At 42.4% G+C, this 23,285-nt stretch overlaps 1 protein-coding gene across 3 annotated transcripts; it reads left to right on the top strand.

Moving 5' to 3' along the window:
• The first annotated feature begins 2,384 nt into the window (after positions 1 to 2,384).
• On the top strand, positions 2,385 to 22,895 carry LOC148013337 (O-fucosyltransferase 6-like). 3 transcript variants are annotated; one of them, XM_087667635.1, is made up of 12 exons: positions 2,385 to 2,542; positions 3,535 to 3,793; positions 3,901 to 4,292; positions 4,429 to 4,473; positions 4,566 to 4,659; positions 18,720 to 18,796; positions 18,915 to 19,003; positions 20,178 to 20,364; positions 20,705 to 20,886; positions 21,015 to 21,117; positions 21,232 to 21,563; positions 21,906 to 22,895. In XM_087667635.1, the coding sequence occupies exons 3-12, from the start codon at positions 4,080 to 4,082 to the stop codon at positions 22,351 to 22,353; spliced, it is 1,770 nt and encodes a 589-aa protein (XP_087523761.1). In that variant the 5' UTR covers positions 2,385 to 2,542; positions 3,535 to 3,793; positions 3,901 to 4,079; the 3' UTR covers positions 22,354 to 22,895. The 3 variants fall into 3 exon arrangements, with proteins under 3 accessions (XP_087523761.1, XP_087523759.1, XP_087523760.1); XM_087667633.1 differs by having other exon boundaries at positions 3,535 to 4,292; XM_087667634.1 differs by lacking the exon at positions 2,385 to 2,542 and adding an exon at positions 2,635 to 2,895 and having other exon boundaries at positions 3,535 to 4,292.
• Positions 22,896 to 23,285: the final 390 nt, after the last annotated feature.

Below are 23,285 nucleotides of genomic sequence, written 5' to 3'. Positions count from 1 at the left end.
TCCGTTTCATGCTATGGAAGAAGGACTCACTGCAGGCCGGCATTTCCTGGATTTCTTGGTCACACGCATGTACCCCTAAGCGCATGGGTGGCGGAGCGATTTTGGATGCACACACTCATATGTTAGCTCTCCGTTGGTCCCTTTTTCGTGCCATGTGTGTGGATCACCACCCTTGGTCCATTATAGCCCGTTATTTTCTTGAGGACAGCGGGCTCCGCCATGGCAACACACGGCTTCGGGCCTCCTGGTGGCATGTCCTTAATGCTGACTCTCGTGTTTCCAGTCCCTCTTCCTCTTTGTTACTGCACTTGGTCGCCTCTTGGAAAGTGGTGCTCCAAAAGGCCCGCTGGCATCCAGTGGGGGACCGCTTGCAGACTAACTCCTTTCAGCTAGAATTGTTGGCAGTATCGAGACTCCTTTCATGGGAAGATAAACATCAACTCAGACCAAGATTTAATCGCATGGCCCGTTTAGGTGTGATGTCGGTTGCGGATGCTACCCTTGCTACTCGCAATGTCCTCGTCTCATTTCGGACTGCTCGGCGCCTCTTTAAGATCCCGCGTGGATACCGTGATTTGTGGGAGCAGCTTTCGTCGAAGCTTCAGGGTCGGCAACCCTTTCCTGCCTTGACGGTGGATCGCCCTTGGCAGGACTGGGATCTTGCAGGTCGCCTGAGTCTGGAAAAGGCCTCCACTAATCAGGTGTATCATCTTCTTGTTCAAGATCACCAATGGCTGGGAGAGAAAGCTAACACTGTTTGGGGACTGCGGAAATCGCTGTCATGGTGGCACAAAACGCTGATGGAGGGCTGGCAAAATAAGACACCTTTCAAATGCAAGGTTTTTCTTTGGTGGGTTATGATTGGTGGTCTTCCTCTGGCCTCGGCCCTTGCCAAGCGTCGCATCTCGAATGGCAATTGTTTCTTCTGTACCACACCGGCGGAATCGGCCCGACATCGTTTTCTCTCTTGCCCGCTCGCCAAGAATATCTGGTCACTCTTGTCGCACATTTGGCGCGCGGTGGTGGGCTCCTCGCTAACTCCTTTCGATTGGGTTTTTGTGCGCCCGAAGTTTTCCGCACCGCCACAGTTGCATGAGAAGATCTTATTTCACTTTTTCAGATATTGGGGATGCTGGCACATTTGGACCACGCGCAATGCTTTTCTCTTTGATTCGGCCTCTAATGTTCCCCGACATATTGCCAGGCTTAAAGGGCTCTTGCATTGGCAGCTGGATATCGTCCGACACTCCGACCTGCTCCCTCGAGAGGATTTGCATCCGTGGCATATGGCAATTGCCTCTGGGTCGTTGCCATGATTGGTGTAACTTTTTCAGTGCATTACTACGGGGCTTCCCCACACGTTGGCCTAGGGCCCTCGTGTATCTTGTAATCAGAAAAAAGAGAGAGAGAGAGAAAGAGAAAACCTCTTCACATGATGGCTTTGTGTCATCATGTATCTTGTAATCCAGTAATCTTGTATTTTTTTCGTAATTAATATAATTACCTTTTACGAAAAAAAAAAAAGAGAGAGTTAAGGGTGAATGGCTAGGTCTAATATGTATTACATAATCGTATTATATGTAGCATTATATAATTATGTATATATATGTAATTACATGTATATAAACACACATACATGAATGTACATATAAATATAATTGAAGCTATATAATTATATATATATTATCACACTATTTATAATTATATAATTATATTTAATTATGTTATATTACATAGTTAAATATATAAATAATTACACTATATATATTGTTGTATATAATTATATATTTGTCATATTAAATTGTATAATTATTATGTTTTATATAATAACATTTGTATATATGTGTGTGTACGCGTGTGGGCATTGGGGAGAGAGGGGGAGAGAGAGATGTGTCGCAGGCTGCCACACGGGCGTTGATCGCGGGCGGGCTGGCCGTGTGGCTGGGCGGCTCGGCATGCGGCCGAGGGGTGGCTACTCACGGTACGCAGAGCGCGACTTGCGGGGGTGGGGCGAGAGCCGCCATGTGGCATCCGCCTTGAACCCTCGCTCAATATACAAGATTGACAAGATTGAAGAGAGCCTTTTCTAATGTTGGATTTCCAGGAGAGGAGTCAGGACAGATTACTATTGAAATCTGAAGGAATGTCGTGAGTTATGTGGAATCTGGATTGTGCAATACAAATGTATGTATGACTCATGGGTGTACATTTTTACGCTCAAAGCCTTAGAGCTGCCAAAAATCTGATAACGTCTTTCGAAAATTTATGATGGGAAGAATTTTGACAGGGAGAAAGGCAGGATAAAAGTGCAGCTTTTCGGCCACGCTACGTCTGTTCAAGTTGTCCCTTCACCACTTCTGTCACTCTCCCTGCAGTCATTCTACCTCTCACGACAGGCTAAAGAAATACCACTGCAAAGTAGAACAAGACATGCGATGGCGGTGATATGTTGATTGTTGCAGGAGACAGAACACTGTTCCTGCTGAACAGTGCCTTGATCCAAGAAACCGATTTAGCAACACGGGCATACCTGAAGCAGAAGGTAGGCTTGTGAGCCACAGAGAAGGGAGAGAGAGCTCTTACATGGTGTGATAGCCTTCAGCTAGCCTAGACTCGCAATACGTATAATGTTTGTGTCGGCGGCCTAGACTCGCAACATGTTTGTGTCATTGGAATTCCTGTTTCTTGGATAATGGGAGAACATCCGACAAACATGCGACGACGAGGATTTACTGTTTTTGAATGCCTATATTTAATTATTGAGTTGGTCAAGCTTTCAGACAGGATGGAATCTAGATACAGAAGCGTTGTCTGTTTGTGTCACTTGAAGCCGTTGCTCCGTAGAAAGATTGGGAAAAGATAATCTGAGGAAGCAAGCTGCAATCGCGTGAGTAGGTATGATCGAAGCTCTCGAATGACTCCCGGGGAAGAGAGAGAGAGAGAGAGAGAGAGAGAGAGTGTGTGTGTGTGTGTGTGTGTGTGTGTGAGGGGGCGGGGGTTGTTTTTAAGACGGAATAGAATCTAGATAGATGTGCATTGTTCGTTTTGTTACTTGAAGCTGTTGCTCCGGAGAAGATTGAGAATTTGAAAGAAGAAGCAAGCTGCAATCGTGTGAGTAGGTATGATCGATGCTTTCAAGTTTCGAATGAGCGCGCAGGAGAGAGAGAGAGAGAGAGAGAGAGAGAGAGAGAGAGAGAGAGAGTGTGTGTGTGTGTGTTTTTTGAGTGCATGACTGTAGTCTGTAGACTGTAACGGAAACGGAGCCTGTTGAGAGTGCGCCTGCTGTCTCTTCTCGTGTTGTGTGTAATTAGTATAAACTGAAAACTAGTTGTCTCAGTAGTCTCGTGCATTTTTAACTGACAATTGTTCTCTTTGTATCTCACACACACACACACACACACACACACACTCTCTCTCTCTCTCTCTCTCTCTCTCTCTCTCTCTCGGTCTTGAGACTGCCTCAGATTCTTGACCCGTGAGTCTTTTCTGATGTGGTGTTTGCTGATATATCAATATGTATCTTTATATGCGCAGACTGCAGCAGAACTTATAAGGAAGACAAGAAAGAGAAAGCCGTGCTCCTCTTTGCTGCAAAATCCTCGGAGAAAGCGCCAAGCTAGTCACAAGCCTGATCATTGAGAAGAGTGCCCGTCTGTCCCTCTGCAGCCTCGTTGTTTTATTTTTGCAAATTGCGGGAAACTTTCGCTAAAAGCTATGCTGTGAGACAGAGAAAGAAAGGAAAGAAACCCGAAGGCTGTAGTGAAAAAGGAGAGAGAGAGAGAAAGAGAAAGAGGTTGTGCTCCTTCGCTTTCTTTGTATCACTCGCTCAGATTTGCTGCCTTCGGGGAGGGGGAGAGGTTGTGCTGATCATTCTTTGCTGCCTTTGCATTACTTGCTCAGTTTGATTTGTTGCCTTCGGTGGTACCAAAGTGGAGGGGAGTCAGGCATACACCTCGAGCCATAACACAGGCCATGGACTTGAAAGAATGGAGGATTAACAAGAAGAAGAAGAAGAAGAAAGGTCGCAAGTGCTGTCCGCGTGGAGCTGGCAACGAAAGCCTGAGGCACAACGTGCAACCATGGGAGCTGTAGCACCTTTGTTGCGCAATGGCAGTGGTGGAAAAAGCTTCCACATTCGGATGAATGTGGTAGCCGTAGCGCCTCCTTGGAAGACCTCAATGGTTTGCGCTTCCATGCTTGTGCTTCTTGCGCTCATCTCTCTCGCATCAGGCCCTCTTCTCGACCAGCTGGACGGATCGTCATCTTCTTCCATTGTTCGCCCCATCACACAGGTAAAACGAAAGAAAAAAGGACAAGTTTGTGTCTTTGTCTATGTCGTAGCTTTTGGTTACAGTTTGCAAAATATGCAACATTCTAGTGGAATCAAAATGAACGTGTCTTATTCTTGGATGTTTGCACTGTGTGCAGCTCCGAAAAGGAAACGCTCCAAGGATCCAGTCTAATCACAAATGGGTAAGTCTGTTCTCTTCTCTCAGCATAGAAGTTGTGGCGGACGTGGTTTAGCTTGTTGAGGATGCCAGGTTGAATATGGTGTCTCTTGCTAGGCACTGGCGGAAGCTTTCTCACCCGAGAGCATATGGGCTTCTAAGCTCGCTAAATTCTATTACGGCTGCTGCTCTCCCTCGGACTCCTTCTCAAGTAAGTTATTTATCTTCAGCTTTCATCAAAGTCATTTCAGAGAATCCTAAGTTCAATCTCCAAACGGATTCCTCAGTAAAAGCAGACGACGCAGCGCAGAGCAATCCAAGGTCCGCCTGTTTTTTTTTTTTGGGGGGGGACCGATTTCGGGAAGAATTCGACGAGTCAGCTTTTTTAAATTCGAAGAAAGCATATTTATTGCGTGTGCCGTTTCCATTCGCTTTAGACTCTAGAGACTTCAGTAGACATCATTTTGAATAAACAGTGAAAATTGAAATGCCTCTACAGCGCTGCTGCGCTACCATAATTCCATTCTGACTTCTGCGTTATTGCGCACTCTCTTTTGAACTTTTCGCGAAGAAAGTGTATTGCGACTCGCGAGCGAGTTTTATTTTGCCGTTTAAAGGTGTACACACCAGCCAATGTTGTAGCAAGTTCTTCGGCGTTTACCGCAAAGCGATTTAACCCACTCTGGAAACTTTGTAGTTATAGTAGTGACACGCTAGATGGGCTTCGCACGGACGAAAAGAAACTTTACTCTATCCATTAAATGCTGCAAATCTTTTGCAGTCGCCAAACAAAAAGCAGGTAGGGTTTTGCGAACACTTGCTCTATTGGCTGTACTTGGGAGATGGATGGCTGTTTTTAGAGTAGTGGCAACTAGCAAACTGAGCTTGTAAGAGCCTCTTCACATGGAGAAGCAGAACGATGCCTCCTGCATTAAATTCTCCAAAACTTTTCTGTTCGCTTGGCAAATGATGCCAAGAATTTGCAAACTATTGCTCTTTGGGGTACTGTATGGCCATGGAAGCTCTGTTGCAAAATTTGTGGTACACAGCAAACTCTTCCAGGTGCGAAGCCCCTCTAAGCCTCTCTTAAAACTTCTTAAGTTTTGAGTTCTTTTCACACATTAAGGCTGATTACACACCGGTGAAGACCCCTGCCCACCCTCACAACAATCCATGATTTTGTTTACCTATAGGGCGAGGTTGAAATCTTCAAAAAAGTGAGCTTCACCTAGTGGTTGGAGCTTGGTGACTCTCTTTATCGATTGGCAGATCAAACCTTATCGGGTGTATTTTATTTTTATTAATGAAGGTGATTGTATCTTTCCCACTTGGGTGTGCCTTTGCCCCTTGGGCGGGGGATATCTGCCATCCACGCATTTGCGTCATGCGCATTTTACGGATAAAACGAAAAGTTGACACATCGGCTTTAATGCTCCTGTATTTTGTTTGCTCATTTGGTTGTCTGAGCCTGTGTGTAACCCGTAGTCTCAAGATTCTCAATAGAACGGTGGAGTAAAACCATGTGCAAAATCTCTCGTGCTTGTTGAAATTTGGCAAAACACTCTAGTAGTTATAAAATCTTTTAACTTAAAAATTTGAAGGGACATGTATTTGCCATTTTTCTAACTAAAATTTTGTAAAGTTCAAGGTTTTAAACATTTTTAGTTTTTTGAAGGCTCTTTTGAAACTTTTACAATGCATTTTACACTAAAGTTTCCCTTGAATACTACTTTTTGATTGTTTTACTTGTGAAGTCAGGCTCACATGACACCTTTTTACATTTCATTTTTCTAGCACTCTAGGGCAAGGTAACTATGAAACATTTCACCCTTAAAATGTTTCGCTCTTGAAACATTGCATCTTAACTTGAAACATTTCACCCTTGGAGCATTCTAAGTGAAATACCACGTGAAACAACAAAATATCATATTTAAAATACAAGATGTTTGATAAATTTGTAATAGAAATCGTTCGTTTTTCTTAGAGTGGATTGGTTATGTGAAATGTTGCATATTGAAACGTTTTAGTAGTGAAACTTGTTTTCCATTTCAACCTTGGTGAAATGCATTTCATAGTTACCATGCTTCGAAGGCTTGCTAAAGCTAAACTTCAAGAAAGCTTAGTTAGCCTTACTTAATATGGCACTGCTATCCGTGGCACCAAGCAACTCCCCACTATGGAGATTACCCCCAAGGAACTTGCTTGTTGAAGTGCTGAGCACATAAACCACCTAGTTGTCGAAGTCTCTTAATTCACGCCTTGATGTTTGCTAGTTCCCATGAGACCCTTAGTTCCCATGTACTTGGATCTTGTTGAGGAACTACTAGTCAACAATTTTCTCCCTCAAATGCTCCCTATTTGAGAGAGAGAGAGAGAGAGAGAGAGAGAGAGAGAGAGAGAGAGAGAGTAGTGCGTGCGTGCGCGTGTGTGTGTGTGTGATTGAGAGCTATTGTGGTTGGGCCCTCCATGCTTCATAAGGATTGGGCCTTTGGAAACCCCAAACTGCCAGATTTTGTGTAGCTATGTATATGAACATTGTTTTCCACTTTCTACGCTATTGGGGTTGTTGGCATGTATGGACAAGCCGAAACGTCTTCATTGTTTATATTACTTTTGGACTACATAGATATGTTGCTTGTATGAGAGGTCTCTTTCATTGGTTGATTGACATCTTTCAGCTAGTAGATGTTCCTCTTATATGGTTTTTTTCATTTCTTGTCAGTTATATAGGCTATTTGTAATTGTTATTGTACATTTGAACTAATATGATTACCTTTTATGGAAAAAAAGAGACACATCATGGAGTAAAGATAGAGGTGTTTTGTGGACTCTTGTAGTCTTCACATTCTCTTGAACTTGTGCGTGAACAGGTACCATACAGAATTAATTCAACCCTTCATTAGATGGCCAACCTACGAGTGAAAGCATCTAATGAAGCAAGCTTCAACTCTTGCTAGTTTAATATATGCAACCATCGGTGATTCATATCATAGTTGAGACTCTTAAAAAGGATGCTTCACATGCAAGGAATCAAAACAAATGACAAGTTTTTGTGCTCAAGGCTATGAAGCAAAGTCATAAAGCTAGAATGTTGTTTTCCATAGTTATTAAAATGAAACACATACTTATGGGGGCATAAACGATTGAGAAAGCTTGTGTATCTTAATTAACCATTGAGAGAGTTGTTAAAACAAAACCATTGAGAAACCTTGTGAAACTTCATAAATCATTGAGAGTGGGGCAAGGGTAACTCCACTATCATCGTGTTGCATGAGGTTACTATGGTGGAACTTGGGATTTCTTCCCCTTGCATCCCTTGCAACACTTTGAAGAAAAAAACCAAGGTGCTAAGAAAGGGCTAGTAGCAACTATGAATTGGCTTCAACCATGGCACGTGAAGACATTCCTTACCAATCGTAGGCCAATCAATTCTTGGGATTGCCATTAGAGCTTCAAAATGCTCTTTAAAGTAGTGGATGTTATAAGAGGGTTTTTTACAATGAGTTCCGGAGGCCAAAATTACAATATTTCTTGAAAATATCCCCTTTCGCATGGTGAGTTGGGGCAGGAATTCCATGAAAATAGGGAATTCTATTCCTATTGTGAAAATTTTATTAAATAGCAAAAGTTATGAAATAAGCATGATGATTTCATTGTCATTGCATACAATAGGATGTCATAGACTTAATTTAGCATCCCTCTCTCACAAAGCATACACATCACTAAGCATTGATTGCATTGATAATCCTAGTTATTGTTAACAGCATGGGAAGGGGTTTCCAAACTTCATGCTATATGACATACAATAGAAAGTCATAGACTTAATTTAGCGTCCCTCTCTCACTGCTATGACATACACATCACTAATTGCATTGGTCATTCTAGTTACCGTTAATAGCACGGGAAGGTGTTTCCAAACTTCATGCTGTGTGTTTTGAAACTTTCATGCAACTCATTGTGAGAAACCTCTCTAACCTTGGGTTGACCTCATTGTGGCTTATCTATGTACAGTGTGTTTTTGGGTTGTAACACATTGGAGATGTGCTTTTGCTCTGTAAAATAAATGATACTTCCATGGGAAGGTAGCTCACTGGCTCTTGATACTTCCATGGGAAGGTAGCTCACTGGCTCTTTAAGCTATGGCTAGTTAGGGGACAACAAAACAGTTTTGAGTTGGTAATGATAGAGAAGAGAACTTTTGACACACAAAATCGAGTACAAGGGTTCTTTTAGAAGGCTTATGCGGAAGCTAGAAACTTACGAAATGCTTAGGGTCTTTATCCACATATAAAAGTCCCTTAGAGAATGTTAAAAGTACTTTTATAGCGCGTGAGAAAATGCACAATAATACCATTGCACAAAGAAATACCACTTTGGTTGATTCCGTCAAAGAAAATACCAGTTTAGTCGATTCCGTTAATGGAAATTTTGACGCTACAGCTATATTGCACTTGTGATTAATCATTTTATAAATTATATATACTTACACCCACGGATGAAATAGAAATTCGTGTAGCTACCTTCGTGTTAATCAGCAACATCGACTTGAGCATCATTGAGAGTGAATCCTCGGTCTCCTCGGAAATTTCAACATGGCAGGATCATCATTAGTAAAGAAAACACGAACAATGCTAGGGACAGAACGCACAGTGGAACAAATGAGTGGGGTATAAATTGCAACACACAGTGAGGAAAGGAGACCGACGAGTGACCAAAACACCAATCCCAAGTTTCGGATTTATCTAGGTTTTGCCTTAGCCATGCTTGAATGTGCGCTCCCTTCAAGGGGAAGTCCTACTAGGATAGGCGATACGAGTGAGAGAATAACTCAACGAGTCAATGAACCGTCTAAAAAAAGTATATGTCCAAACAAGGAGTGGGCTCAGTCGATGGAGACGGCCTCCACACAATCCCGAAGTAGCATACCACCAAAGTTAGAACCTTTGTAGAAGTTCCATTGCAAGAGTAGGGTGCAGTTGATGATGCATTACAAGAGTAGGGTGCAGTAGATGGATGCAAGGATGTGCAAAAGTCCCTCTGCAAGGTAAGGTGAAGTTGATGGAGGCAAGGATGTGTAGAGTAGTTGAACAGATCCCTATTTGTAGACACATGAGCCAATCAATTGTATCAATGTGCTTGAGCACTCTGAGATGGCTCTCACACACTTTTGAACACATTAATTTTGAAGCATTTAATGTCGGGTTTTAGAGTCTAGACACTTTTGGGGCATTTAATATTTGAGCTTTGGGATGTTTTAATTATGAGAAAAACAAGAGTAAAGTTAATTAATCCCACTAGCCCAAAACTTAGAGCCAAGAGAGATGCAAATAATAGCTCATTCAAGAGGTTTCATACCCAAGCAGCCAAGGCATTGGACAAAGGGTACACGTTGGCTTGTGAATGGCATACCAAGCCTCTGGCCAATGGCCAACCGAGACTATAGAGGCGATGAGAAAGCCCCTCTTTTGTTCCCTGAGAAGTCCCACCCTAAAGAAGCTAGGTATTTGATGAGTGGGTGCATGACGGCTTTCCCAAGAACCTACCAAGATTACAGAGGCTATGGTTATCTTCCCTTGTGAGTGGTGCAAAGTGATGCTAGGGTTTGCAATGAAAAATCACAAAATATACAAACACATCTAAAACACAAGAACTTAGACAAGATTGTTATAAACACAAAAACACAACACATAAACAAAGAAGAGAGAGAACTTTGAAGTGAATGTAAGATTGTATAGAATGCTCAAAGGCAGTGCAATGGAAGTAGTTGGAGATTGGCCTCCATTGGAGATGGATCTTGAGGTGTGTAACCATTAGTTGGAGCTGAATACATAGTAGTCAAGAAACGCGTTTCTTTGAATTTGAAACTTATGAAACGTTTCTTAAAGTATGAAACGTTTCTGAGAGAAAAAAACGTGGGCGTTTTTTTTTTTTTGTGAATTGGAACTCAAAACATGGTTTTTTTGACAAAAACTCTTGGGCATTGTTAAACATGATGATGATGATGTGTAATGACTCGTGAGGCTTAAGATTTTCGACGAGAGATTGATTTTTTTGTGATTTTGTTTAGTTATTGGACTTTGTCAATCTAGTATCTATTCTTGTCTTGAGAGTTGAATATTATACGATCTTAGTCTGATTTATGAGTTATTTATGATGTATTATGATTCATTCTCGATTTTGACATTTTGTTAGTTTGTTTTCATATTATTCTGTAATGGTCATCCCATGTATTCATCTTATTCTGTAATGAAATGGCTATCGTACCTGACAACTATGGGTGCTATGATGACACAGTAGATGTAGACCTTCAAATAGCAGGGGATGGTATGCACCAGAGGCCTCTATAGCAATAAACTGAAACCGTGGCTTCTAACATATCCATAAAAGTTCGAGCTTGATGCAGATAACATCACTTGAACAAATGTATCACTTGCGCTCCACTGTTTACAGCTAATGCAAACAAATGGGCCTAGCACAGCCCTTCAGGGCTACAACCTCCTTTGTAAAAAAAAAACAAGCGTGGCCCACCTTGAGTAGTAACCATAAGCATCTCAATTCTTTGCTCTATGTTGCTATTGCATGACCTGTATCGGAAAGGTATATAGCTGGAAAGACATTGAAGATAGCGATGTTCTTTATCATCTGCTCCTGATCAAGGAGATTACTAGTCTTGAGTTGTTGCTGAACCCCTTTGAGCAGAAATACTTTTGTCTTCATGTTCCTTGAAAGCAAGTCTGGTAAAATGACCTCTTGCAACTAATACGTTTTGAGTCCACAATGAGCTCAATCTTATAGTGCCCAAGCACTTTGATGTTTTCAAATGTCTTGCTTTACTCCAAACTTATCATTAATATATCCTCCAATTTTTTGTTTCTTTCATAGCACTTGCAATTTCTCTTTTGATGATAATCTCCTTTCGTTCTCTCGATTTTAGTTTCATACAATGTGACCTAGTAGAAATATGTTGTTGAAAATATATTTTGTGCCTAGTCATTCATAACATTGAAAAGAAATGCAAATTTGAGTCCATACAATGCAATCAAACAAGCGATGCTCCACGCAGAAAAAATGGATGCACTTGAAAAAATAGTGTCTAGCCTATCTACATGTGCCCGTACGTCATGCAAAATGGAAACATATTTCCTTGATCATTTTAGATCCTTAACCTCACCTCTCATTATCGAGCAATGAAATATTGTACTCCGCTCCACCTACCCATAATCTCACATTTACTCAAGAAAAATAATGGTCCTCAGGATGTTGACTACATAAAACCAATCTATCTCACAACTGGCGGCATCTTTCATCACGACCCTTAAACTCACCCAACTACCTTTCCTACTCACCCAAAGGTTCCTATTTGAGTGATGAATATCCTAACACTTGTGTGTGCAAGAAACAATGAGTGCACAATAAAGGGTGCCTTCTCAAGTGCATATGCTTTCAAGATTTACTGCATATAGTTGGAGTGGGCCTTATGTTGTGCTAGTGCTCAAGGATGGTACAAAATGTACACCAATCCAACCCATGACATGGAAGTAATTGATAAAATCAAGAGACAATCCCCGAGTGCAACGTGCAATATGAAGAGCTCGTGAATCCACAATCCTCGTGATGTGTAAAAGTGACGACAAAAAACATACTTGCTCCAAGATTTTCAGCAGTTACTAGCAAACTCTAGCTTTAACCTGTCCAAACAAACTCCAATCTTGACCAAGGCTATCAAGTTTCCACACTCAAAAAATCCAAACAAAATAACAAAAACAATTCCAAAGCTAGACGAATACAAAAAATCAGCTACAAAATAACAAATTAAACAACCACACAATATCTTGACTACAAACAAATTGATCTACCTAAAGTTTTTCTAGGGGGTTTTCAATTTTCGTGAAAATGCTTGACAACGTATTCATATGGATCCGTACAAAAAAACATGTCTACATTTGCCACTACCTTTGCCGTGTTCCGTCTGCACTTTAAACTGGCGTGTTTTGCCTGCATGGCACTTTGTGGGGGATGGGAAGCCTTGGATATCTCATCTCACCTCCTTTTCTTGCTATGCGCCCCCCCGCCCCCCCCCCCCCCCCCCCCCCCGCCAAGCCCTACTTGGATTCCATCTAGCTAGCAACCCTTTTTGACTGTTTTTTCCTTCTCTCGAGTCTCATCTACAAAAGGTGCTCCTCTTCTTTATACTTCCACACCAATTCAGTAAGCATTTGCCATTCTTATCTTCCTCTCTTGGGTCTTGAATTGATTTGTCATTTGTCATTTTCATCTCCCATCCCCTCTCTTATTCTTGCTATTTCAACTTTACCCCAACCCTTTGGTCTCTCCCTCTCTTTCAACTTTCAATTTTCAAGAGTCGAGACTCACGCATCTCTCTCTCCCTCGGGCCTCTCCATCCGTCATTGGCACCATGACTTGTGAGACGCATGATGCCTTCAATTTGCATGCAATCCATGTGGAGAGGGACACAAAGAAGTCCAACTCCCACCATTGGACATGCAAGTATTGCGGGAAGTGCTATACAAGTGGTACAACTTGGCTTCTCCAACATCTTTCCAAGACCGGGGGGGAGGGGAGGGCGGGGGGGCAAGTTGCTCCATGCAAGGAGATTCCTCAAAACATCGTGGAGATTCTTGCCAGGATGAGAGGGGGATTCACAAGAGGAGGAGGAAGTGTCTTATCAGTACCAACTCCTATGCCTACTAATGAGGAAGCATCGAATGTGGGCTCATCTTCAACAATCGATGCGGGGGAAGGCCTCTACCATTGGTGGTGGGGACTCCACATCTGCATTTGACTACAGTAAAAGACAGAGTGGAGGCTCATGCGGCATTGGAGAGAAAATTCTCTCTCTCTCTCAAGCTTCAGGTCATGTGTATAGATTGGTTGCCTTTCTTAGAGAAAGACAATGACTTGCGGACATTGAAATTGCATGCATGGTGATTGAGTGCAATTTTGCATTTAATGTCCTAAAGCAAGAGCAATGGAAGGAGATGGTAAAAGCCATTGCCAATGTGGATCCATGTGAAGGATGGACTAGTGTCACATACAACAACATGATGATGAAAAAGATTGATGAAGAGAAGGAGAGGATTGATAGAGCCCTTGATCCTATTTGGGCCGCATGGATAAAATATGGTTGCTCCATTCTCACCAACGGATGGAGTGATCGTAAGAAACGAGGCATCATTAACATACTCCTCTCATGTCCACTTGGCACTTGCTTTCTATGGGCCGTAGATATCAGTAAGAGGGTGAGGAAAACGAAGGGCGCATTTATCTACCGCCACATTTGGCAAGCTATCATTGAGGTATACATTGCGTTTTAAATTTGTTTCACTTTCTTTCATTATGATAATTAATTTATGCATAACTATCTATCTCTCTATTCTAATATCTCTCTAATATCTATCTTGATTCTCTCTTTCCCACGGGCTCTAATTCCCATCTCTCTTCATTTTTGAATCTTGAAAGTTGAAACTTGAAAGGCTCAACTCTCTCTTTCTCTCTCTATCCTCCAAGTATTGTCAGTATACTTATTTGTAATTTGTAAATTGTGGTTGAGATGACTCCTCAAATGTGGTGCAAGTTGTTACCGACAATGCATTAAATTGTTGGCGCATAGGCCATTTTCTTGAGGCTTAGTTTTCCAAGATTGTGTAAACTCCATGTGCAAGTCATTGTTTAGACTTGCTCATGGAGAACATTGGGAAGCTCAAGTGGGTAAAGAGGGTGGTTTGCAAAGCTACATCTGTTGTCACCTTCTTCATGGTAAAGATAAAGGTGCTTCTGATGTATCGTAAGTATAGCATGCTGGAGTTAAAGAAGCCTTTTTCAACTCGCTTTGCTTAAATGTGGTTATTGTCTGAGTGTCTTTATGATGTGCGGTCCGTCTTGCGTCAGATAGTGATGTCTACTCTATGGAATGAGTGAGATGAGCATGAGACAGAGGAGGCTAAAGCCATGTAGCGCTTGTCTCTTAATGAGTAGTTTTGGCAGAAAGTTCATGCTGTTGTCATTGTCATGACTCCCTTTTATAGGGTGCTACGTATGAGTGATTGCGAGCAGTCCACCATGAGCCTTCTCGTTCACTTCTTTAGAGCGGCATTGGTGGAGGCACGTGCTTGTACAACGATCATAGAGACACAACGCGCACATGTTTTAAAGATAGCAGAGAGGAGATGGGCATGGATGCATAAGCCCATCCATGGTTTTGCCACATTGGTACATCCAACCTACAAGTCGCCGGTGGTCATTGATGATAGAGAGCTCTGTGGAGAGCTTTGTTTGGACGAACTTGCTTATTTGGCTCGTGTGGTCCCTGTGGATGACCACAATGTAGTGCTGGAGGAGCTAAAATGCTATGCAGATCTGAGAGGGCATGTGGTTTTTGCTTCTCCCACTTGTTGGAGAAGAGAGTTACTTGTGAAGCCTTTATTTTGGTGGCAAAACTTTGGATACACATTGGAGATTCTTCAGTCCTTATCCATGAGGGTCCTTGCCTAGGATTGCTCTTCAGGTGCATGTGAGAGAAATTGGAGTGCCTATTCTTTCATTCATACGAAGATTCGCAATTGGCTTAGCATATGATACTTAGAGCGGCTAGTCTATTGCCACACTAACTTATTCATGATGAGGGCTATGATGAGCATGGGTAGTTTGAAGCAAGTGAAGTTTAAACACTTAACTATAGAATTTATTATTTTAAACTTTGAACTTTGAAGTTTATACTTTATAATTTAAACTTTAGTATTTAGAATCTTATGTGCATTGTTTAGGTAAATGTTGATACATTCAAGTTGACGGGTGACACTCTTCCAAGTGTACATTAGGAGGTGGATGATGAGGAGGAGATTTTTGCAGAGCTCTATAGAGAGCTTATAGTAGTAGATACTTGTGATACTCGTAGTTAGTGCGCTTGTAGGTGAGGAGTTCGAGTAGGTGGTAGTAGGGGCATGGTCATTTGACGCCCTCCAACATCGAGGAGAGGTGGTTCGAGTGGCTTGCAAACATATGTAAGGTGGGGATTTGGTAACTCACATCCTGTCCCTCATGATGACATCCCCCCTTGCCTACACAATTGCCACCTAGGGAGCCATCATTTGATGATAATGGTAACCTCATTAGTGAGTAGGAGTATGTTGTCGGTTGCTCCCGACAGTTGACACCTGTAGAAACTTGTTGTATTTCTTGTCGCTCTATGCCTGCTGGTCATGGTTGACACGCTTGCTCTTCGGATTGACCACTGATTGACAATGATTGCATGTCCCGGTCCTCAAGAACGCAGACATGTTTATGGATGCTTTAATACTAGTTTGAAGAGTGTGAGAGGAAGCACTAGGAAATGTGCACATCAATCGAGGCGTGTGCAACTGTTCAGTGCAGTGAGAGAGTGAAGAGTAAAGGGATGGGTGTGTACTAGTGTGGTAGACAAATAATAAAAGAATGTATTTATACTTAGGGTATGGTACACTTACAACCAAGGGTGTGTTCACATGTGTAAATAAATATATACACGGGAGTAGCGCAAGGGCTGTTACACCCAACAAGTTGATGATTGAAGATCTATAAGACAAGATATGTTTGAGTGGTGAGTAGCATGTCTATTTATAGATGAGTCGATCCTTCCAAGTCAGGGTTTGACTTATGGGACACAAACACTCTAGGAAAGCAGTCATTTAATTTTTGTAATGATCATGTTTTTGGGGCTGTTTTAAAGAGCTAATCACTGTACATGGCATTTTTAACTTTTAAGCTCAACACCCCCCTTCGGCCGAGAAGGAGTTTGATGTTGGTCTTTGTGTGGTGCACTAGCCTAGAGTATCCTAAGGAACTACCATCGCATGTGTCCATGAGTAGATCTATGCCAATGAAATTCACAAGAAGGTGGGGAAGTGGTCTTAAGTTTGAGAGGGCAGGGAGGAAGGGGGTAGGGGCAGGAGGTGACCCTAGAATGGAAGAAGATGACTCCAATGATCGGATGTTAGGAAAAAGAGCTATATTGACAGTGAAGCTCATGAAGCAACCCTTGTATTAACTTGACATTTGTGGATGGAGAGCTCAATATGGTCAACGTGAGCCATAGTAACATGGGATGGGGTTTGGAGATAGGGATGGGAATGGGGACAAGGAGTTGAATTGCCATTCCTTATCACCATGAGGCCGGGTGAGCGAGGGGGGATAATCCCCTCACTCCCAAGGGGTATTCCCCTCAGTCCCTCTAGATGGGGATGGCGACATGGATGGGATGAGACTAAGACGGTATGGGGACGAATAGTAAGCTAGAGAATGACCATTCCGTGTTACTATGAGGTGAGTCAATCAAGGGTTTGCATAGGGCCAGTCGTGATTTGGTTCTTGCATACCAAAAGCGTAAACAAGGGAGGGCTTTGAGTTATGTGACTCAAAAGGGTTATACAAACCCAACATAGGGCGTGGTTGTGATGAAGAAGATGGATTGCTAGTCATCCCAGATGTCTTATGTCCTCCTTGATTGGAGAAGTGACTGGCCTCACCAATTGATTTGGATGTATTTGCAAGGTTTTCAAGAGATGTAGAGCGATAGTGGCCATACATGATACACATGTACTCTTTAAACTCATTTGTCATGAAACTTGTATCCAGCCAAGAAGAAGAAGGTGAAGCATCCTTCTCCTCGTTGAGTTCATAATATCTACTAATGGTCTCTAGTGATGAAGGAGCCCCAGAAGATACTACAGGATCCTAAGAAGGGGGAGCCTTAATCATTGTGGATTGGTTATGTGTTGTTTGTGTATCTCGCACAAACCAAGCCTTTAGAAGAGCACTGGCTCTGAAGTGATGCTAGGTTTGTGTGGAGAAAAATTCAAAATATATGAACATGACTAAAACACAATAACTTAGACAAAAACACAAAACATAAAACACAAAAGGAAAAAACACAAGCACAAACAAAGAAGAAAGATAACTCTGAAGTGAGTAAATGAATGCTGTAAATCAAGGAAAGAGTGTACAAGATGCTCAAAGGCAAAGGAGTGGGGGTAGTGAGAGAGTGATGTGTGCTGGAGATGGATTTCAAGGTCTGTAAACCCCCAATCAAAGATGAGATGATGCTGAAAGTGGAAGGCAACAAGCTGGAAAACCAAAACGCAATGGTCTTTGGGGTTGAATCTGGTAAATGCAGCAGTGCAACTACCCGGAGACAGAGGCTGCTGATCACTGGCAGCAAGCAAGAGTTGTGTGATGGCTAGAGAAGGCTGATCTGATGCAGGGTGGCCTGCAGATCCTGTAAACACGGGCTGATGAAGGAAGTGGGGCAGCAGCTGGTGAAGGCAGGCAGGCAAACACAGCCATGTGTGACCTCTTGGCAGCAAGGCGACAGCTGGAAATAGGGTATCAAGGGCTGGAGGGAATGTGGCAGCAGTTGCCAAGGGCTGGACAGCTGGTGGAAGAGAGTTGGTCTCTGAAAAACTTGCAAGACAAGGATAGGTCTGAGTGGTGGGCAGCTTGTCTATTTGTAGATGAGTGGATCCTCCCAAGTTAGGGTTTGGCTTATGGGACACACTCTCTAGGAAGGCAGTCCTTTAATGAAACTTTTGGATGTTTTGGGGCTGTTTTAAAGAGCTAATCAGTTTACAATGCGTTTTTTAGCTCAATAATGTGAAGAGACTAAAGGAGAGTGTTGGAGATCAGCTGCTGTACAGCAGTGTAGCCTGCTCTGTCCCAAAAGTTTAGGGTTGCACCTGATGAGGACTGATCTAATGAGGTGTGCAGCAGTTCTGCAATAGGCAGCAACTCTCGGAGGTAGTGTGAAAGCAAGGCGTCTTGTACAGGGCATATGGACCTTTATCAATTGCTTCATGGTTTTTTGCTTGGCCTTCTCTTAATGTTGTGCTTGGCCACTTTAGTACTTCCTGGATCTTGACAAAGTATAAGTAAAGAAAGAAATCTTTGGAGTTTTCTCCAGACTTTTGATTTCATCCATCGCAAGTTGCTCCATTGGCCATACTCCCTCTTGGGTAAGAGTGTGTAAGTGTGCTGTTTTGTTTTCTTTCAATTCCCCCATACTTTCAAGGGCATGCAGATCTACAATAAGCCCCTTGAGCTTGCTGCTCCACAAGCCACAGTATTGCAAAACTGCTTCTATGCGTTACACATTCGAACTTGTTTGGAATCATGAACAACCAGAGGGAAAAGGAAACACGTCGACCTTTTGGTTTACTAGTATGCCTATAGAAATTAGTTAATTTACAGAGAAATTTTACTTTTCCTTGTTATGGGATGCAGGACATGTACTCAACAGTGAAACCAATGGGTATCTTTTGATTCAAACAAGTGGCGGCCTTAATCAGCAAAGAACCGGAGTAAGCTGACACGATTCAGTCTTGTTTTTCTTACTCTTTGCTGTGTGACTTCGATGCTCTATTCTGGAGTTTAATTTTTGCCAGCCTCAAAGACTCTGGGTTTTTCAAACCTTGACAGATCATCGATGCTGTGGTAGTTGCATGGATACTGAATGCGACCTTAGTGGTGCCTCGCTTGGATCACAAGTCATTTTGGAAAGATAGCAGGTTGAGTTTAACCTTAGTATGCAAATCAGTTTATATATATCAGCAGCTGTCATGAGTATTGTGAATGTAGCATTAGGCATTAGACTTCAAAAAAGTTGAACAAGCTATTACATTGGTGTAACCCAATCCTGTAAATACTTGCCAAATCATGACTGTATTCTTATACTCTCTAGAATATGTATCTCAGAATTCCAATTCAGAATTTGCATATCAAGCAACCATCTACGATCGAGAATGCACAAACTCACATTTATGGCAAAACTCAGATTAAGACCTCATAGCATTTGGCCTCTTGTAAAACAATACCCAAAGACAACAAAATTTTAACAATGAAAAGCAACCAACTTTAGCTGTGTATCATGAAATGAGATTAGGAAGGTATCAAAATAATAATGCAACACAAAATATCTAAAGTTATAATATGTTGGATAAGAGTCAAGTCCATAGATGACGTAGTTGTGAGAATGTAGTTCTTAAGAATTTACAGACACCGTCCTTTAGTGTAATTTTCAAGGCCAGAATTCTGAAATCCAGGTCAAAGCTTTTCCTAGTCTTCTTGAGATAAACCGGACAAAAATATAGCAGTTTAGCTATAAAGCCGACAGAAATGGAAGAAAACAGATCCAAATCCTAGCTCCTTTTTCCCATTGTTGGGAGAATCGTTTTTCTTGGGCAGGGGTTAGTTACACAAGGATGACTCCATTGAAGTATTTCCATACACAAAGTAGGCTAGGATGTCAATGTCCCCTGAACCTTGGTCATTTTACACAAGGATGTCCCCTGAACCTTGGTCATTTTGCATGTCAATGTCCACCAAACCCTAGAATCACTGGTTTCTTGCAAGGTATGAGTTGAGGAGAGAAAATATCGATGTTGGGGAGGTGGAGAGGCGATGTGGGGAGGTAGAGAGAGCGATATATTGGCAGGTATTATAGTGTTGATGTGCTGTCTCTAAAAGAGGGGCTTGTTTGTGACTTTACCCTGCTAGCATGTAATTGTGATTAGAAGATTGACTTGAAAAAAGTGCAGCACTAACTTGAACAGATCTTCAGCTCGTTATTAGGTCATTGATTATTACATGTTGGTGGTTTTTTTTTTGGGGGGGTAGAAGTATTACTTTGTCAGCTTTTCCTTGGTTGAATGTATTGCCAATATATTTGTTCTTGCCATGCAGCAATTTCAGTGACATATTTGATGTGGACTGGTTTATTGCGACGCTTAAACCAGATGTACCCATCCTAAGAGAGTTACCTGCAAATTTAGATATTTCAGAGGACAGAGTTTACTCAACCCGTGTGCCAAGGAAATGTGCCCCCCAATATTTTCTGGATAAAGTTTTGCCTGTGTTACACAAGAAAAAGGTTGGTGTTTGAAGTGTGAGGAAAATGTCGTACTTTTTGACTCTTCATTGTAAATGGTGGAATGTAGCATTTTGCCTCTTCTTTGTGCTTATGCTTGTGGCATAACTGTGTAGTTGTCTACAGCTTTCTGAAGTTCATCTGCTTATACAACAGCATTGCATTTGCAAAAGTGCCTCTCATGTAATGGTGGTATTTTCTGTTGTGCCATATTCCTATTTATGATGAATAGCTGGCATTGCTACCTTGTCTCTTTGTATGCATTTATTTGCACTTTTACAGATCCGACATAAGCATCGCCTTCATAGAAGAACACTTATTTATGAACCCCGACTATTTACAGGCCATCCGATTGACAAAGTTCGACTATAGGCTTTCAAACAGATTGGACGACGATTTACAGAAGCTTCGCTGCAGGGCCAATTATAATGCATTGCGTTTTACTGCATCAATCAAAGCAATGGGCGATAAATTGGTGGAAAGGTTGAGGCAGAGAAGTGGCCGGTACATTGCACTCCACTTGAGGTATTTTTCAGTCCATTTAACAGTGACCGGGAGCTCTTGATTGTTGTAGCTGGCTAATGCCTACCTGTGTTGTATCACCAATAGTTTTGCTCAAAAAGTCTCTTTCTCTTACTCATCTTTGTATGCAGGTTTGAGCCTGACATGCTAGCTTTCTCAGGATGTTACTATGGGGGTGGTGACAAGGAAGTAAGAGAACTGGGCTTGATTCGTAAGAGATGGAAGACATTACATGTAAGCAAGTCACTGAAAACGAATGGGTAACTGACTAGGGAACGGGGCATGCTTTGCAGTGGTTCTGTCATTGAAGACGTTATGCGTCTGAGTAAATCATGTTTGAATTTCCAGCAACGAAACCCAGACAAGGAGCGACGCAATGGGAAGTGTCCCCTTACGCCGGAGGAGGTTGGGCTAATGCTACGTGCCTTGGGATTCGGTGCTGATTCTCATCTCTATGTCGCATCAGGAGTAGTCTACGGTGGAGAGAGTACTTTGGCCCCCTTGAAAAAGCTGTTTCCAAACTTCTACACCAAAGACTCTTTGGCAAGTAAAGAAGAGCTGCAACCCTTCGCTGACTACTCTTCACGCCTGGCAGCAATAGACTACCTCGTCTGTGACGAAAGCGATGTGTTTGTCACAAACAACAACGGCAATATGGCACGCATTCTTGCAGGACGCAGGTAGTCCCTTTTGCTCGTTCATCGTACCTTTCGAAAGTTTAATGATCCAGCCAAAGTATTTGATCAACTAGTGACACTAGCTATATTTTCAGAAAAGGAATGAGTAAAAAGAGGAACGATATTGAAGACAGACAAGTGTGTTTATTAAGCATGGTTAATCAAAACTCTTTGTAATAGGAGATGAAAGTGTTGGAGTCACATAAAAGCCTTGTATAGAGGGGAAGAGGGTTTCATTCGAAGGTGAAGGTCATTCAAGATGTGGTGTGTTTTCTTATTGAAATGAGAATCTTGGAGACTGGATGCAGTTCACATGATTTCCAAACGTGTGATTGATTTCTGCAGGCGATTTTTCGGTCATAAGCGCACTATTCGGCCGAATTCGAGGAGATTGGGGACCCTTTTTCTGGCAAAGCCAAATATGACGTGGGATGCATTTGCCTCAAAGCTGAGGAAAGTGCAGAAAGGTTACATGGGAGAACCATATGAGTTGACATCAGGAAGAGGACAGTTCTTTGAAAATCCTTCAGCTTGCATCTGTCAATCTCCAAGAACTGAAGATCAAATGTTAGAATTGCAGCATGAAGAGAAAAAGAAGTTTGCCAAGGATGGGCTAGATGAAGGGCAACACGACGACATGGCTACTGCACCTGAAGATGAAGATGATGGAGACCAGGACACTGAGCTTGATCAAGAAGAGGATATAACACTTCTCCAGCAAGGAAATGTTAACGGACTCAGCAGCAAGGTCGAAGACTCGGAGGCTGAAGACCTTCCGTGGCTCTCAGACTAACTACATGCGTATGTTCTTGCACTCACCTTTCCAAGGATGGTGTCTAGGAGGGGTTTTTTCTTTCCTGGGTGCGATTGCTTCGGCAGGAGGGGCCTTTTGGCATGTGAATAGAACGCCTGACTGTCCTTTTTGCTCACAACCGGATGGATGGTTCTGCCCATCGATTTTGAGGCTTGATTTTACAGTCTGTAAAATATAGAATGGATTATACAAAAGCAAACTCTGAGGTTCTTTACAAGCTATCGGTTCGAGGCAGCTTGGTATGTCAATACTGTAACATTTTTGGACATGATTAAAGCCACATAATGGGCTCATATTATTACACATGCTTAATGTCATAGAGGATGGCTCTCATCAATCTCAGAAAGTCTGCAGCTTGTAGTACCATTTCAAGCTTGACACTTTTCACACGGCTTCCTATGCAAGCCTCTCAGCTTGCAGCGCTGGTAGAATGCGTCAGAGCAACCAATCCGTGTGGTCTTCTATTCAATTGAAGAGATTTGAGACTTGTCTGGAAGTACATGTGAAGCTCTTCTCGAGGTGCTAGTCACGACTGCTGTAAGTTTATAACATGGTAAATGCTGCACTGCTTTACCAAAGTAGACTGCATACAAATAGGTCTAGCGTCGTGGTCATTAGCGTTCTGCAGCAATGGTATCTAGGACTGGTACACTGGGTGCTATGTGCCTAGTTGAGGGTGGTCACACACCGCCATTGCCCGCCCAATCTGTGCCCAGTTTGTGGGCACAGGAAAATTTGACTTGGGCGGTCACTTGTCCGCCACCTGCTTACACACTGGGCAGTGGACACTTTTCGTTATCAATAAGTGTTCGTCCATCTTCCGTCCACAATAGTTTACACACCGGCCACCACCTACCAGCAGACACTTCCTGAATTGTATGTGAATGAAGGGACGCTACGGATGTTGATCA

Source organism: Lygodium microphyllum, chromosome 26 (assembly GCF_053477565.2).
Source record: "Lygodium microphyllum isolate KBCC chromosome 26, Lygodium_microphyllum_v1.1.10, whole genome shotgun sequence".
NCBI lineage: Eukaryota > Viridiplantae > Streptophyta > Polypodiopsida > Schizaeales > Lygodiaceae > Lygodium > Lygodium microphyllum.
This window is presented reverse-complemented; position numbering and strand designations above follow the sequence as displayed.